At 35.5% G+C, this 13,488-nt stretch overlaps 1 protein-coding gene across 1 annotated transcript; it reads right to left on the bottom strand.

Annotated features, from left to right (window-relative positions):
• Positions 1 to 3,251: 3,251 nt before the first annotated feature.
• Positions 3,252 to 10,189, bottom strand: LOC103582907 (ataxin-2-like; the record flags this gene model as incomplete). Its single annotated transcript, XM_008564371.1, has 5 exons — positions 3,252 to 3,709; positions 6,997 to 7,057; positions 7,962 to 8,114; positions 8,707 to 8,770; positions 9,885 to 10,189. Coding segments are annotated over 5 exons (639 nt in total), but the record flags the coding sequence as incomplete, so codon positions are not given.
• Positions 10,190 to 13,488: the final 3,299 nt, after the last annotated feature.

The raw sequence follows: 13,488 nt of genomic DNA, 5'->3' as shown, positions 1-13,488 counted from the left end.
CACATGTTCTCACTTATTGGTGGGAGCTAAAAAAATAAACAAATCAATTTACCCACAAACATACACAAAAAAAAACCGGGAGGAAAATTAAAAATAAAAAAAATTAAAAAAAATCTAGAAAAGACAAATCTAATCTACAGTAAGAGAAAGCAGATCAGCAGTTACCTGGAGCTAGTGATAGCGAAGTACAGTTTGACAGAGAAGGGGCACAAGGCACAATGTTTTGTATCTTGATCAATGAGGTAATTATTTACATGAGAAAATACATGTGTTGAAGCTCATCAAAATGTAAACAGAGTAGCATATTTTATTGTTATAAATTACAGAATAATAAAACGTTAAAATTTTTGGATAGCCATATAAAACAAGGTAAGTTGGATTCATACTTTACACTGTACATAAGATAATTTCTGAACAGTTCAGAGATTTAAATTTTTAGAAAGGAAATTATATGAATTCTAGAAGTAAAAGACAAATGAATTCTTTTACTACATGAGAACAGGGAAAATCTTAAAATCCAAAGGCAAAACTGAGGAGGAAAAAAAAGGGAAGAAGCTCAGAAACGATAAAGCTTCTTAAAACAAACAAACAAATAAGACCAACAGGAGAAAATCTTTGCAAGCTCAGAACATGCAAATACAGGAAACAAAAAAACAAGTATATAAGAAAAAAAAAAGATAAAATGTATTCCAAAATTTAAAACTTCTGCTCTTTCAAAGACACAAATGAAAATATAAGCTACAAGATTGTGAGAACACAGAATGAAAGACATATCTAACAAAGGACTTGTATCCATCCATATTTATAATTCAGTAAGAAAACAAACAACCTAATAATAAACGAAATGAGGAAAATCTTTGTATACTGATACACAGTAATTTTAGGACAGATGACATTTAAAAAACAAACAGAACACGCAATATGTTTTCTTTTGTGCATGATGGAAGAAAAATAAAAATAAATGTCAATAAGGGCTTGCTGGGTTGATCCTGCCAGTTTTAAAAAAAAAAAAGGTCAACAAGAGTACCTAGATAACTTAATGAGGAAAGAACAGTCTTTTCAACAAATGGTCCTGGAACAATGGATATCCATATGCAAGAGAATAAATATGGACCACTACCTTCATATCACACACAAAAATTAACTCAAAACGGATCACAAATGTTAAAAGCTAAACTATAAAACTCTTAGAAGACATTATAGGAGTAAATCTTTGTGACTTTGAATTATGCAATGTTACTTAGATATGACATCAAAAGCACCAGCAAGAAAAGAAAAAAACAGATAAATTGAACTTCAAAATTAAAAACTTTTGTGCTGCAAAGGGAACCATTAAGCAAGTAAAAGACAATATATATAAAATGGAAGAAAATATTTGTAAATCATGTATTCTGATAGAAGATCTGTATGCAGAATATATAAAGAACTCTTACAACTCAGTATTAAAAGACACCCTTGGTTAGAGCATGATGCTGATAATACCAAGATCCAGGGTTTGATCCTTGTACTGGCCAGCTCTTGGGGGGGAGGGGAGAGAGGGAGGAGGGAGGGAGGTGTCGGTTTTAAAAAAAAAAAAAAAAAAAAAAAAAAAAAAAAAAAAAAAAAAAAAAAAAAAAAAAGACAAATAACCAAATTAAAAACTAGGTCAAGAAACTGAAAGACATTTCTCCAAAGAAGATATACAAATGGACAATAAGCACATGAAAAGATGCTCAACATAATTAGTCATTAGGGAAATGCAAATCAAAACCACAATCAGATACCACTTCATAACGACTAGTATGGACATAACCAAAAACAGAGACAATATTAAGTGTTTGTGAGGATGTGGAGAAATTGGAACCCCTGTACATTACTGGTAGAAATACAAAATTGTGCAGCTGCTTTGGAAAAGTTTGGCAGTTCCAACACAGCAACTTCACTCCAAGAGAGATGAAAATATAAGTCCACATGAAAAATGGTACATGAATGTCCACAGCAACATTACTCACAGCCAAAAAGTGGAAACAACCCAAATGTCCATCAACTGACACTAGATAAATAAATGTGGTATATTCATACAATAGAATATTATTTGGCCATAAAAACAATGAAGTACTGACACATGGTACAACACAGATGAACCCTGAAAACACATTAAGTGAAAGAAGCCAGTAACAAAAGGCTACATACAGTATGACTCCTTTAATATGAAATATCCAAAATAGGCAAATCTATAAAGAAAGATTAGTGTGCCTCGGTTGTATGTGGGGTGGTGGGGGGTGGGAGGAGGAGATGGGAGTGAAGGGGGATAACCCTTAAAGGATACAGGGTTTCTTTTTTCCGGTGATAGTAAAGCTCTAAAAATTGATTGTGGTTATAGCTACATAACTCTGGGAATATTCTAAAAACCACTGAACTGTACATATACTTTAACCTTAACCACATCATTAGATCAAGCAGCCTGTGATTTCTTTTTTTTTTTTTTTTTTTTTTAAAAAGATGACCAGTAAGGGGATCTTAACCCTTAACTTGGTGTTGTCAGCACCACGCTCACCCAGTGAGCAAATCGGCCATCCCTATATGGGATCCGAACCCGGGGCCTTGGTGTTATCAGCACCGCACTCTCCCGAGTGAGCCACGGGCCGGCCCTAAAACTCTTTTTAAAAAAACAAACGTGTATATTTGCACAAATAAACACTGTAAGGATAAACAAAAATAATTTTAGGGGCCGAGCCCGTGGCGCACTTGGGAGAGTGTGGCGCTGGGAGCGCTGTGACGCTCCCGCCGCGGGTTCAGATCCTATATGGGAAAGGCCGGTGCGCTCACTGGCTGAGCGTGGTGTGGGCGACACCACACCAAGGGTTGCGATCCCCTTACCAGAAAAAAAAGACAAAAAAATAATAATAATAATAATAATTTTAAATGATCACCTACTGATCATGTAAGTGATAAGGGAAGTGGAAGAGCCTGGGTTAGAAACAAAACTTGTCTGAATACAACTCTTTATGTATTTTCACTTTGAAAACATGTATTTTGCAGATAAAAAAGCTATCCCTAAATATGAAAAACAAACTCAATCAGATTAACCTACCTATTTATCAAGCTGTGGACATAACCACTTAGTGACTTAGAAGAAAGTATTTTGGAAGTAACAAGGGTACCAACTCCTGACTCTGAAAACTGGCACTTAATAATTCTTAATGAAACAGATAGTAAGGAAAAGTAATACTCCAAAGAAATCTTAAATTTTATTCTGTAGTGAAATAATTATACAACAAATATTTTGAAAATGTTTTATGCATGTTGTAGGAAAACATAAATGAGCCAACCACTAAGAGGGTCCCCAGTCACCAACTCCTGGTCTTCAGTCTCCTCCCACACTGTACCAGGGTTGCTTTATGTGACCAATAGCATACAGCAGAACTGATGACATGTCACTTCCAAGATTAGGGTGTAAAACACACTGCAGTTTTTGTTTAGGGCTGTTTCTCTCTGAATACTCATTTTGGGAGAAACCAGCTGCCAGGTCATGACCAGTGGTATGGAGAAAACCATGGGTTAAGGAGCCTAAAGAAGCTTCCTGCCAACAGCTTTGAATTTGGATACAGATCTTCCAGCTTCAGTTAACCCTTCAGATAACTGCAGTCCTAGTTCATATCTTATCTGCAACTTCATAAGAGACCCCAAGGCAGAACCACCCAGATAAGCTGCTTCTGGATTCCTGAAACTGAGAAATAATAAATATTCGTTGTTTAGAGAGCTAAGCTTTGTGATAATTAGTTATATGACAGAGAATACAGTTACTAGTTTTATTACCAAAATTTCATTTTAAGAGAATAAAAGATACAAGCATAAAGTCATAGTAAAAATCTTGCAATGTTAACCCAAATGGGAAATAATCAATACCAATTTCTGAATTTTTAAAAAAGTGGTATTTCCTAGTTTTGTTCACAAAAAAAGACCTAAAAGCAATAACTTAATAGCAATGAACACATCCAATGACCAGATAATGGTTTCTAAATACTATTTCCCAGCTAAAGGAATCAGGTTCCCTGGAGGATAACTGACTCACAACTCGGGCTAAAAAAAAAAAAAAAGATTCACCTGAAACATCTATTTGTAGCAGAAAGTAAGGAAGCTATCAAAGATAAACAGGTAGTAGTATCAAAAGAACAAAGAAGCCATTTGAAGGGATTCCCACTGATCGAAGATGGGACAATGGGAGTAACAACAAAAAATAACTGACACAATGAACATATAAAAATCCTTGCATTCCTAACATGTTAAAAAAACAAGAAGAATAAATAAGAATAGAAAGAGAGTTACATCCTTAAAAAAAAAAAAGATTTTGCTGGGCACTACTGAAAGTAACAAGGGTACCAACTCTCTACTCTGAAAATTGGAAAGAATTAAGCATTTATCCTGCCTTTCCTGTACAAACTATTTCAGGATAACCAAATAGTCCTAGTTGAAAAGAACAGTTCTTTCAACAGAATGAAGCTAATAAATGGAGAAAAAATGCTAGGAATTCAGAAATCACTATTTTCAAACCCCCAATTGCAGTGATTTTCAAAGTTTGGTCCTGGACCAGCAGCATTACCTGGGAATCGGTTTTATAAATCACACTGGAAATGTAAATGCTCAGGCTATGCCTCCAACCTACTGAATCAGAAACTCTAGGCATAGGGTCAAGCAGTCTGTGTTTTTAACAAGCTCTCCCAAAGTGATTCTAACACACACTAATGGAAAAATGATGTTAAGTATTAATCGATAATGAATTAGATGAAAGATTAACAGAAAACTTAACAACGAGGTGAAGTTGGGGATGGGAAATTGGGCTATCACCACCTGAGTCCTAATCAATCTTAGGGTAATTAAAAGTAGGACCCGATATTGTGTGTCTCCTGCCATAATACAAAAAGAATGCACATAACCATTTAGTATTTCTTCTCCTCCCCTCCACCAAGTTACACGTGAATGTAACCAATGATATCACAAAAAGAAAACAGACAAATCTATAATGTGGGACATATTTACATAACAATTGATTTCTGCCACAAAGCAAAAGCAGGGGGGAAAAAAAGGCAGGGAAACTACAAAGAGACATGATAAATGTAATAATGTGTACATCTTGTTCTGATCCACGTTCAAAACAAACGAACTGCAAAAATATATTCTCAACTCAACCAGGATAATTTGATTGTGTGTGGTTACTAAGGAATTACTATTTATTTTATAAAATATGATAACAGCATTCTGGCTACCTAAGAAAAATTCATGTTTTTAAAAAGATACTAAGCATGTAGGAAATAAAATGATGTCTGGGATTTGTTTTAAATACTTCAGCAAAGAAAAAAACTATATATGAAGTAAATATGGCAAAATCTTGACCATCATAGAATATGAATGATAGAAAAAGCAAATACCTAATCACTTCCCATCTTCTTAGCACAGCACATGCTCAACAGCTGATATTTGACAGTGTGCCTGTTCTCATTAGAAATGCCTCTGTAAAATTGGCTGAAATATCCTCAAGAGTGTGTATTTTCTACCTGTCTTTCAAAATTACAGTGCCTCCTGAAGTTAGAATGCATCTTTCACATCTGAAAGCTATGTCACTCACATCAGAAAGCTATGTCATGCTTGCTTTTACTATAATAATCATTTATATTAATATAAAAATATTCCCACTGCATCATTTTAAGTAATCGTTAGAAATAGCAACACTAATGCAATAAAATGGCATTAAAAACCCTTTTCTTCCCTAAATTTTTTCAGGCCCTCACAATAAAATTAATCCCTACAACTAGATTATCTAAGGTGGAGTTCTTTCAACAGGTTCAAGTGTTGTAAGGCCAAAAAAAGAGACACCATACATATCAAAAAAGCGTTAAGAGTTTTAGTTAATATCCACAAAATCACAATTACTTCAAATACCGAGAAAATATTAATTTAAGAAGAAGTGAATTTTTTATGTAAGAAGAATAATTACTGGGTATTGGAAATGTCTTCTATATAAATCTTTCTACTTTTATTATTCCTCTATAAAATGATAGCAATTAATCTCTCTAAATTAACTGGATGGGAAAACAAGAATCCTTTAGCATTTTCAAAATTAAAAGATTTCCTTTTAAGATAAGTATGTTTGTTTGAATGATAGCAATTAATCTCTCTAAATTAACTGGATGGGAAAACAAGAATCCTTTAGCATTTTAAAAATTAAAAGATTTCCTTTTAAGATAAGTATGTTTTTTTTTTTTTTTTATATGAAGGCTCTTTAAGAACACAAGCATAGGCTATTATACAGCTCCCTCCCTCTCTTTCTTTTTTTTTTTTTTTATATGAAGGCTCTTTAAGAACACAAGCATAGGCTATTATACAGCTCCCTCCCTCTCTTTCTCTTTTTTTTTTTTTTGCTGCTGGCCAGTACAGGGACCCAAACCCTTGGCCTTGGTGTTATAGCACTGTGCACTAACTTGGCATTGGTGTTATAACACTGTGCACTAACCAACTGAGCTAACCAGCCAGCCTACAACTCCCTCATTTTAAAGATGAGGAAACATCCCTCTAATAAGATTCTGAATTTGGTTTCTTAAGTAAGTTGTCCTCTGCTTCAAAAGAAATTCTAAACTTTGGGGAAATAATTGTAGGTTAGTATAAAATAAGGTCAGCAATCTAGTACCTTAATCTAGCAAACACTCTTTTTCAAATTTAACGTCAAATTTAAATTCAGATTTCATATTGAAAACTCCAAAAATTGATTATTCTTTTTGAAGAGGATACTTAACAATCAGAGAATATGCTCAGAGGATGTTGAGCATTTCTCCTCCCCTGTGTTTCTTCATAAAAATTCACTTGAATATCTTAAGCAATGCTAGTCATCAAAAGTCAATGCACAGTCTCATCAAAAGTCAAAACTGTACCACGAATGTTTATTCATTATAAACTGAGCTATTTAATTCATGCAGCATGCAGATTACAAGCAAACACAGGCAGGATTATTCTCACCTTTACCTGCTCTATATGTCTTGGCTTGATTCACGGGCATGGGCGTCATGGGGATTGGGTATAAAGGCTTGAGGGAATTAAAAAAAAATAAACATTAGGCTCTTTTGACAATAAGAATGTATTTTGAAAAATACAGCTAGATAGGAGGAATAATACCTATAACACTTTAGGGTGACTATAATTAACAACCACTTATTATATTAGCTAGAAGAGAGGATTTCAAATGTTTCCAACCCAAAGAAATGATAAACGTTTGAGTTAATGGAAAAAAAACCAAAAAACAAAAAAACCAAAATCAGTGCTTGCCAGGATTTCAGGGGTTGAGAGAGGGAGGCAGAGAGAGAAAGATGCATAGGTGGAGCACAGAGGATTTCTAGGGCAGCAAAACTATTCTATATGATACTGTAGTGGTGAATACATGACATTATGCATTAAGTAAAACCCATAGAACTATAGAATACCAAGTAGGAACACTAATATAAAATTAATAATATATCAATATTGATTCATAATTATTACAAATGTACAACACGGACGGAACATGTCAGTAATAAAAGAAACTGCGTATGTGGGTGGGGAGGGATAAAGGAGCTATCTGTACTTTCTGCTCAATTTCTCTGTAAAATTAAAATGATTAAAATTAAAATTTTTAAAAACAAATAAATAAGAATGGATTCTATCATTCTGTTTTATACTGCTAGAGAGCTAGCTTTGAGTTTCATGATTCACTGAGTCATTAAAAAATAAAATCACACCCACACCTAAAAGAAAAAGCCCCAAACTAAAGTAAATCTAAACCATCTTTCTCACCAGAAAACATTCTCTGACAACACACCCAACCACTCCATGCCTCCCTCTATCAAATACTTCTGTGTTGCATCGCTCCCTCAAGTCACTGCAAACCTAAAGGGTCCTTAGTGTCAAATACCAACAACTAGGGAGGCTAAGTGAACATCAATTCTATGACTTACTTGCACGCCTGGACTCACTGGGACTGGATACATCATATTTGGTGCAAAACAAACAGGTTGAGTGTAAACTGGAGTTGGCTGTTGATGACCCACCATAGATGGGCTAGGTTGTGCTTGAGGCCGAGGCGAAGTTGGGGTGGTAGAAGGCTTTGGCTACCAAAAATAAAATAAAATTCAACCATCTCAAGGTGAAAAGTTGACTATTACTGCAATTTAAAGACTGATTTTTCCCAATTTTCCTAATTTTACTTGCTTGTAACTATTCTGTTATTGAAAAAACAAACAGAAAATAAACTTCTATGTTTCAAATAAAAGAAAAAATGCCTTAGCAGAAACTTAAAGTAAAACTTTGCCAAATAAAAAATACTAAAAATAGCAGCAGTGATTTTTAAGGAACTGGAGGAAGTGTCTTTAAAAATTAAAAAATAAATCTATCTTATGAATTCAGTAGAATAATAACAGTATATCTATGAACCTGACAGCCTAGTTTGCCAACCATCTTCAAATTCTGAGTCCGAAAGTTTCAAAGATTTGCTCAGGATCGTAACAAATTGACGACAAAACAATGACCTTTTTTATGGCTAAAAAATATTCACTAATGACTATACAAGAAAAAGAAAATTGTTTTAGCATATTACAACTGAATTTAGATGGCAGGTATAGGACAAGAAATAGTACTATTCACAATATATATATATATTTTTTTTCAGAGATTAGATCACTTCATAGAAATTAATAAGCTTACCTGAGAAAAGGAACGAGGGTTGAACTCCTTTGCATTGGGATTCAATGTTGATTTCCTTACTTGCCTAAACCAGAAAAAAATATAAAGGCCAGTGAAATCTGCACACCAGTTTTAGAGAAACCTTCCATATGTGACAATTTTTAAAAAAACTGCTAAGCATATATGAAGTCATTATCAATCCTCTTTATTAAAACACATACACACAAAAGTATATTGCCCACTCAAACTGATCAAGAAACTGGTCATAAAAGGACAAATTATTTTTAAAGTTTGAGTAATATACAACTGCTGCTATTAAACAAAATCAACAAATATTTGAAATGAAAAGACAGTAGTACCCCTTACAAAATATTTTTAAAAGCAATCCTTAACATACCAATTCTCTAGCGTGCAGTAATTTTTAATGTGATATTTTCTACACGACATACCTTGGGATATTTTTAAAAGCAATCCTTAACATACCAATTCTCTAGCGTGCAGTAATTTTTAATGTGATGAGATATTTTCTACACGACATACCTTGGGAAAAAATCACGGCTCTAATAAAAATTTTTGCCTCAAATCAAATTGGGGAGAAAAGCAATCCCCAACTTATCAACAAGCTAGCTGCATTCCAAAAGTTCAGCTATACCTGGGTGGTTTGGTACTTAGAGCACATAAATCAATGGTAGGTACATTCTTGGGCTGGCCCATAGAAATCCACTTAATTGGTAATACACCAAATGTGCATAATTAAGTCTATCTTAACAGATAAAAATTAAACACTGCTTGTGATGGAAAACACTTTAAATTCCAAGTAGGGCCACCAGATACTTCTCTCTTCTGACAGTGGCAGTTCTTAGTCCTAGCAGCACAGTGGGAGTGAGTGCTGACTGAAGACCAGGGGAGACAGATCCCCAAAACGGGTAATTTATCAACTGGTGTACATTATAGAAAACGCTTTTTTAAATTAATGCCTAGTTTTTTCACCCTTGGCTACAAAAACAGGGGAGTAGGGAAGAGTAATGCAGTGTGCAAAGACCAAATTTACTTAACACAACATTTGTTTAGACCAGTTGTTTGCAAATTAAGGACTGCTTATAAAGCAGTCTAAAAGTCCAGATAGATTCTTGAGTTAAAAAAAAAAAAAAAAAAAGTTAACTGAGTAACAGGATGTGCTTAATTCCAGGTTTACTCACTCAGCTGCATCTTTCTTCTCCTCTTTATCATCTTTCTCTTGTTTACATGCTGGACTGGAAGTCTGAACCCCTTGGGATGTGACCTCAGGGCCCCTCTTGTGCTCCGTATTACTAAGTATTGAAGGGGAAATGCTGGGGCTATTCGGCTTGCTGCTGCCACTGGTGCAGTTGCTGCTATTATTTTCAATGAAAGAATCCTTAGCACTTGGTTCAACTTTGTCTTTGATCAAATCTCTTGATTTTTCTCCCTCTCTATTTTTGTTTAGTAGTTGATCCACAGATTCAGAAGTAGAACTTGGCTGTAACTAAATAAAGGAAATAATTATACTTAAATATTTTAAATAACTTTAGTAGTCAAATTTCACCATAAGCACAAGCAAAGTAATATCTTTAGGCATGAATGTTTTGCAGAAGGCTTTTTTCATACTTTAAGAGTAACTTTTTTTTATAAGGTAACAATAACAGAATGTCTGTTCAATACAATCATAGTCATCAAAGCACTCAAATGTCCTAGCCTCAAAAGTTAAATATTTACTGAGTGCCTACCACGTGTCAGAAATTGTGCCCGCTGAGTATGGAAAATATGAAATAGTTCCTACCCTCCTAGACATACCATCTGAATGAGCTCAGACACTTAAAAAAACACAGCAAATGTTATGGGATCCTATAGAACAAGCAAACTTATAGGAAGAGAAGGCTTCTTGATGGAAGTGTCACCTAGTCCAAAGTATGAAAGATGTATAAGAGAGGTGGTTTGGAGAAGGAAATAGTCTAAGCAAAAGAAACAGCATGCTTAAAAATCCAGAGGAAAGGGAGAAGATGGCTCCATAACAAAATAGAAAAGCACTAGTGGCTGAAGCAAGGATGGAGCACACATGCATGAGTCAAGAAACAACAAAGTCTTAGATGACAGATGTGCTAACTACCCTGATTTGATCATCACACACTGTATTTATCAAATTATCACCCATAAATTTTACAATTATTATGTGTCAATTAAAAACTTTTAAAAATTAAAAAAAAAACCCCAACAAACTCACTCAGGAACAACAAGATAAGGAACTCTAAAGCCATGTTAAGGACTCTTTTATCTCAGGGTAATGAGAAGTCACTGAGGAATTTTAAGCAGGATATAGTACTGAGCAGATTTATAGTTCAAAAAGATAAGTGCAAAAGCTTTGTGGGAAATGACCTGGAGGAAGGCAAGTGTAGATGCGGAGAGAACATTACAGAGGCTGAACTAAGCCTTGGGCTTAGTGGGCTTGCAGTGGGTTGGAAGGTAAGAAGTAGATGGAATTAGAGAGAGACCTGAGTAGATATGTTGGTCAATCAGACCTTCTAAACCCACAAGGAAAGAAAGAAACTGCAAAACACAAGAACCATCAAGAACAGCAGAAAACAAAAATGTTAGTGAGATAAGTGACAGGGTTTTCAAGTTTGCAGACCAGAAGAAATAAATGCTACCACTGGCAGAAAATGATTTAAGATGCCATCCTCCACAAAAGAAAGAAAACAGGAACAGGTGAGGGAAGTGACAAGAAAGAGAGAAGGAAAGGGGCGGCAAGTAGCAGCATAAGTAAAATTAGAAATGAGAACAGATAAAAGCAGTAGCCCTGGGTGGTGAGAATAAGCTAAAGAGAACCTGCCAGGCAGAAGGGGTCACCTCAAGGTTGGAGAGAGAAAAGATATGTCCTCAGTCTCAGCATGGGCCAACTAGTTTCACTACTGAGGAGGCCCTTGGTGTCATGGCAAACAGCATTATACAACGCCGAGGCTTCTCAAGCTTCACTGCATCACCAATATAGATATAGAGTCCTCAAGCAGCTGAGTGTAAAAGTTGATAGGGGCATTTATTTGGGCCCAGTGGCAATTTTTAAGTCACAATATAATAACTGAACATTTAAGCCTGCATTTGTTCACAAAAATCTTTAGTAGAGGCCACACACATAACAGACCAACTGTCTACTGAGGAAGACTAAGAGAGTATTTATCACAAGGTCCTTGAGTGAAGGCAAAAATTAAACTTTTGTTGTTGCTATTAATCTCATAATGGTAAACATCTATACTACTTACTATGGGTTGGACACTGTTCTAAACTACTTGCGGACTCATTCATTTAGTCTTTAAAATGACTCTATTTGATGTAGATACTATTATTGCCACCTCACAAATGGCAAATCTATAGGGAAATTAAGTGCAATTCATGCTTTAAAAACTGTATTTCAACCGGTCCACTCACTGGCTGAGTGCAGTGCGGGCGTGACACCGAGGGTTGCGATCCGTTGCCGTTCGCGGTACGGGCGCGACACCGAGGGTTGCGATCCCATTACCAGTCACGAAAAAAGACAAAAAGAAAAAAAAAACACTGTATTTCCTCTCTACAGTTTACTAAAGCTAAGGGAAAACTGAGATTCTTATGTGACCCAGAGAACAAGAAAATGTTGAAAGCCACTACAATGTTGGGTCATCTACATTTTGGTAATAAGAATTAACATGTACCGAGTACATACCATGTGCACAGCACTATGTTAAATGCTCTACAGGCATTATCTCATTTAGCTCTCACAAGTACACTATGAAGCAGATTCTTTAATTATCCCTTTTTGGCTTGGGGGAAACCGATGACATGCCCCAATGTTATACACATGGTGTGCTGGGCCAAGTTACAAACCCAGGTCTATTCACCTCCAAAACCCAAACTGGTAACCCCATAACAGATCAAATTACTAGCAATTCTTACACAAATAAAGCTATCTTCTCTCTGCACATAGCCATATTAGAACCTGCAGATGGCTTTCAAGGAAAAGGAAAAAACCCAAACAACAAAAACCCACAGCGTATTCCTATTTCTGTTTCAATGAAAGACTAGAGATTTTTGTGAACAAATGCAGTTCAGAGCCACGTGCATATCATAAGGGAGGCTCTGATGATTCATTCATTTAACAATGCTGTGTGCACTATGCATTCGTTACTATTCAAAGCACTGCTAGAAGTTTAAAAACCAGATAGCTGGGCCTGTCATCAACTAGCCATGTGACTCTGGGCAAATTATTTAACTTCTTTTCACCTCAGTTTCCTAATATATACACTACAGATAATAAAATTTACTTCAAAGGGATGTTAGGACAATAAAGGATTTAACATATAAGCACTTTGAACGGTGTCCGGTACATAGGAAATACTCACTAAACAGTAAGCTAATAACATTATTTTATTTATTTATAACAATTATAAAACTGACCCTCAAACATGTTTTTCAAAACCGTTTCTTTGCTTTCAAGTTCACTTATGGATTATGGAGTTATCCATAAAGAGGCTTAATAATACAACTGATTATTCAAGCTCCCCAAAAGTAGTAAGACTAGAAGTCCTAAAAAGATAGACTTTTAATGCTGCTCCTACCTGGAATGTAAGAGTCAAGCATTAATGAAGGTTTATAGAAAGCTGTGAGCTATGGGCCGACCCCATGGCGCACTCGGAAGAGTGCAGCGCTGGGAGCGCAGCGGTGCTCCCGCCGCGGGTTCGGATCCTATATGGGGATGGCCGGTGCGCTCACTGGCTGAGCACAGTGCTGGCAACACCACACCAAGGGTTGCGATCCCCT

Source organism: Galeopterus variegatus, unplaced genomic scaffold (genome assembly GCF_000696425.1).
Source record: "Galeopterus variegatus unplaced genomic scaffold, G_variegatus-3.0.2 Scaffold18442, whole genome shotgun sequence".
NCBI classification, from domain to species: Eukaryota; Metazoa; Chordata; class Mammalia; order Dermoptera; family Cynocephalidae; genus Galeopterus; species Galeopterus variegatus.
This window is presented reverse-complemented; position numbering and strand designations above follow the sequence as displayed.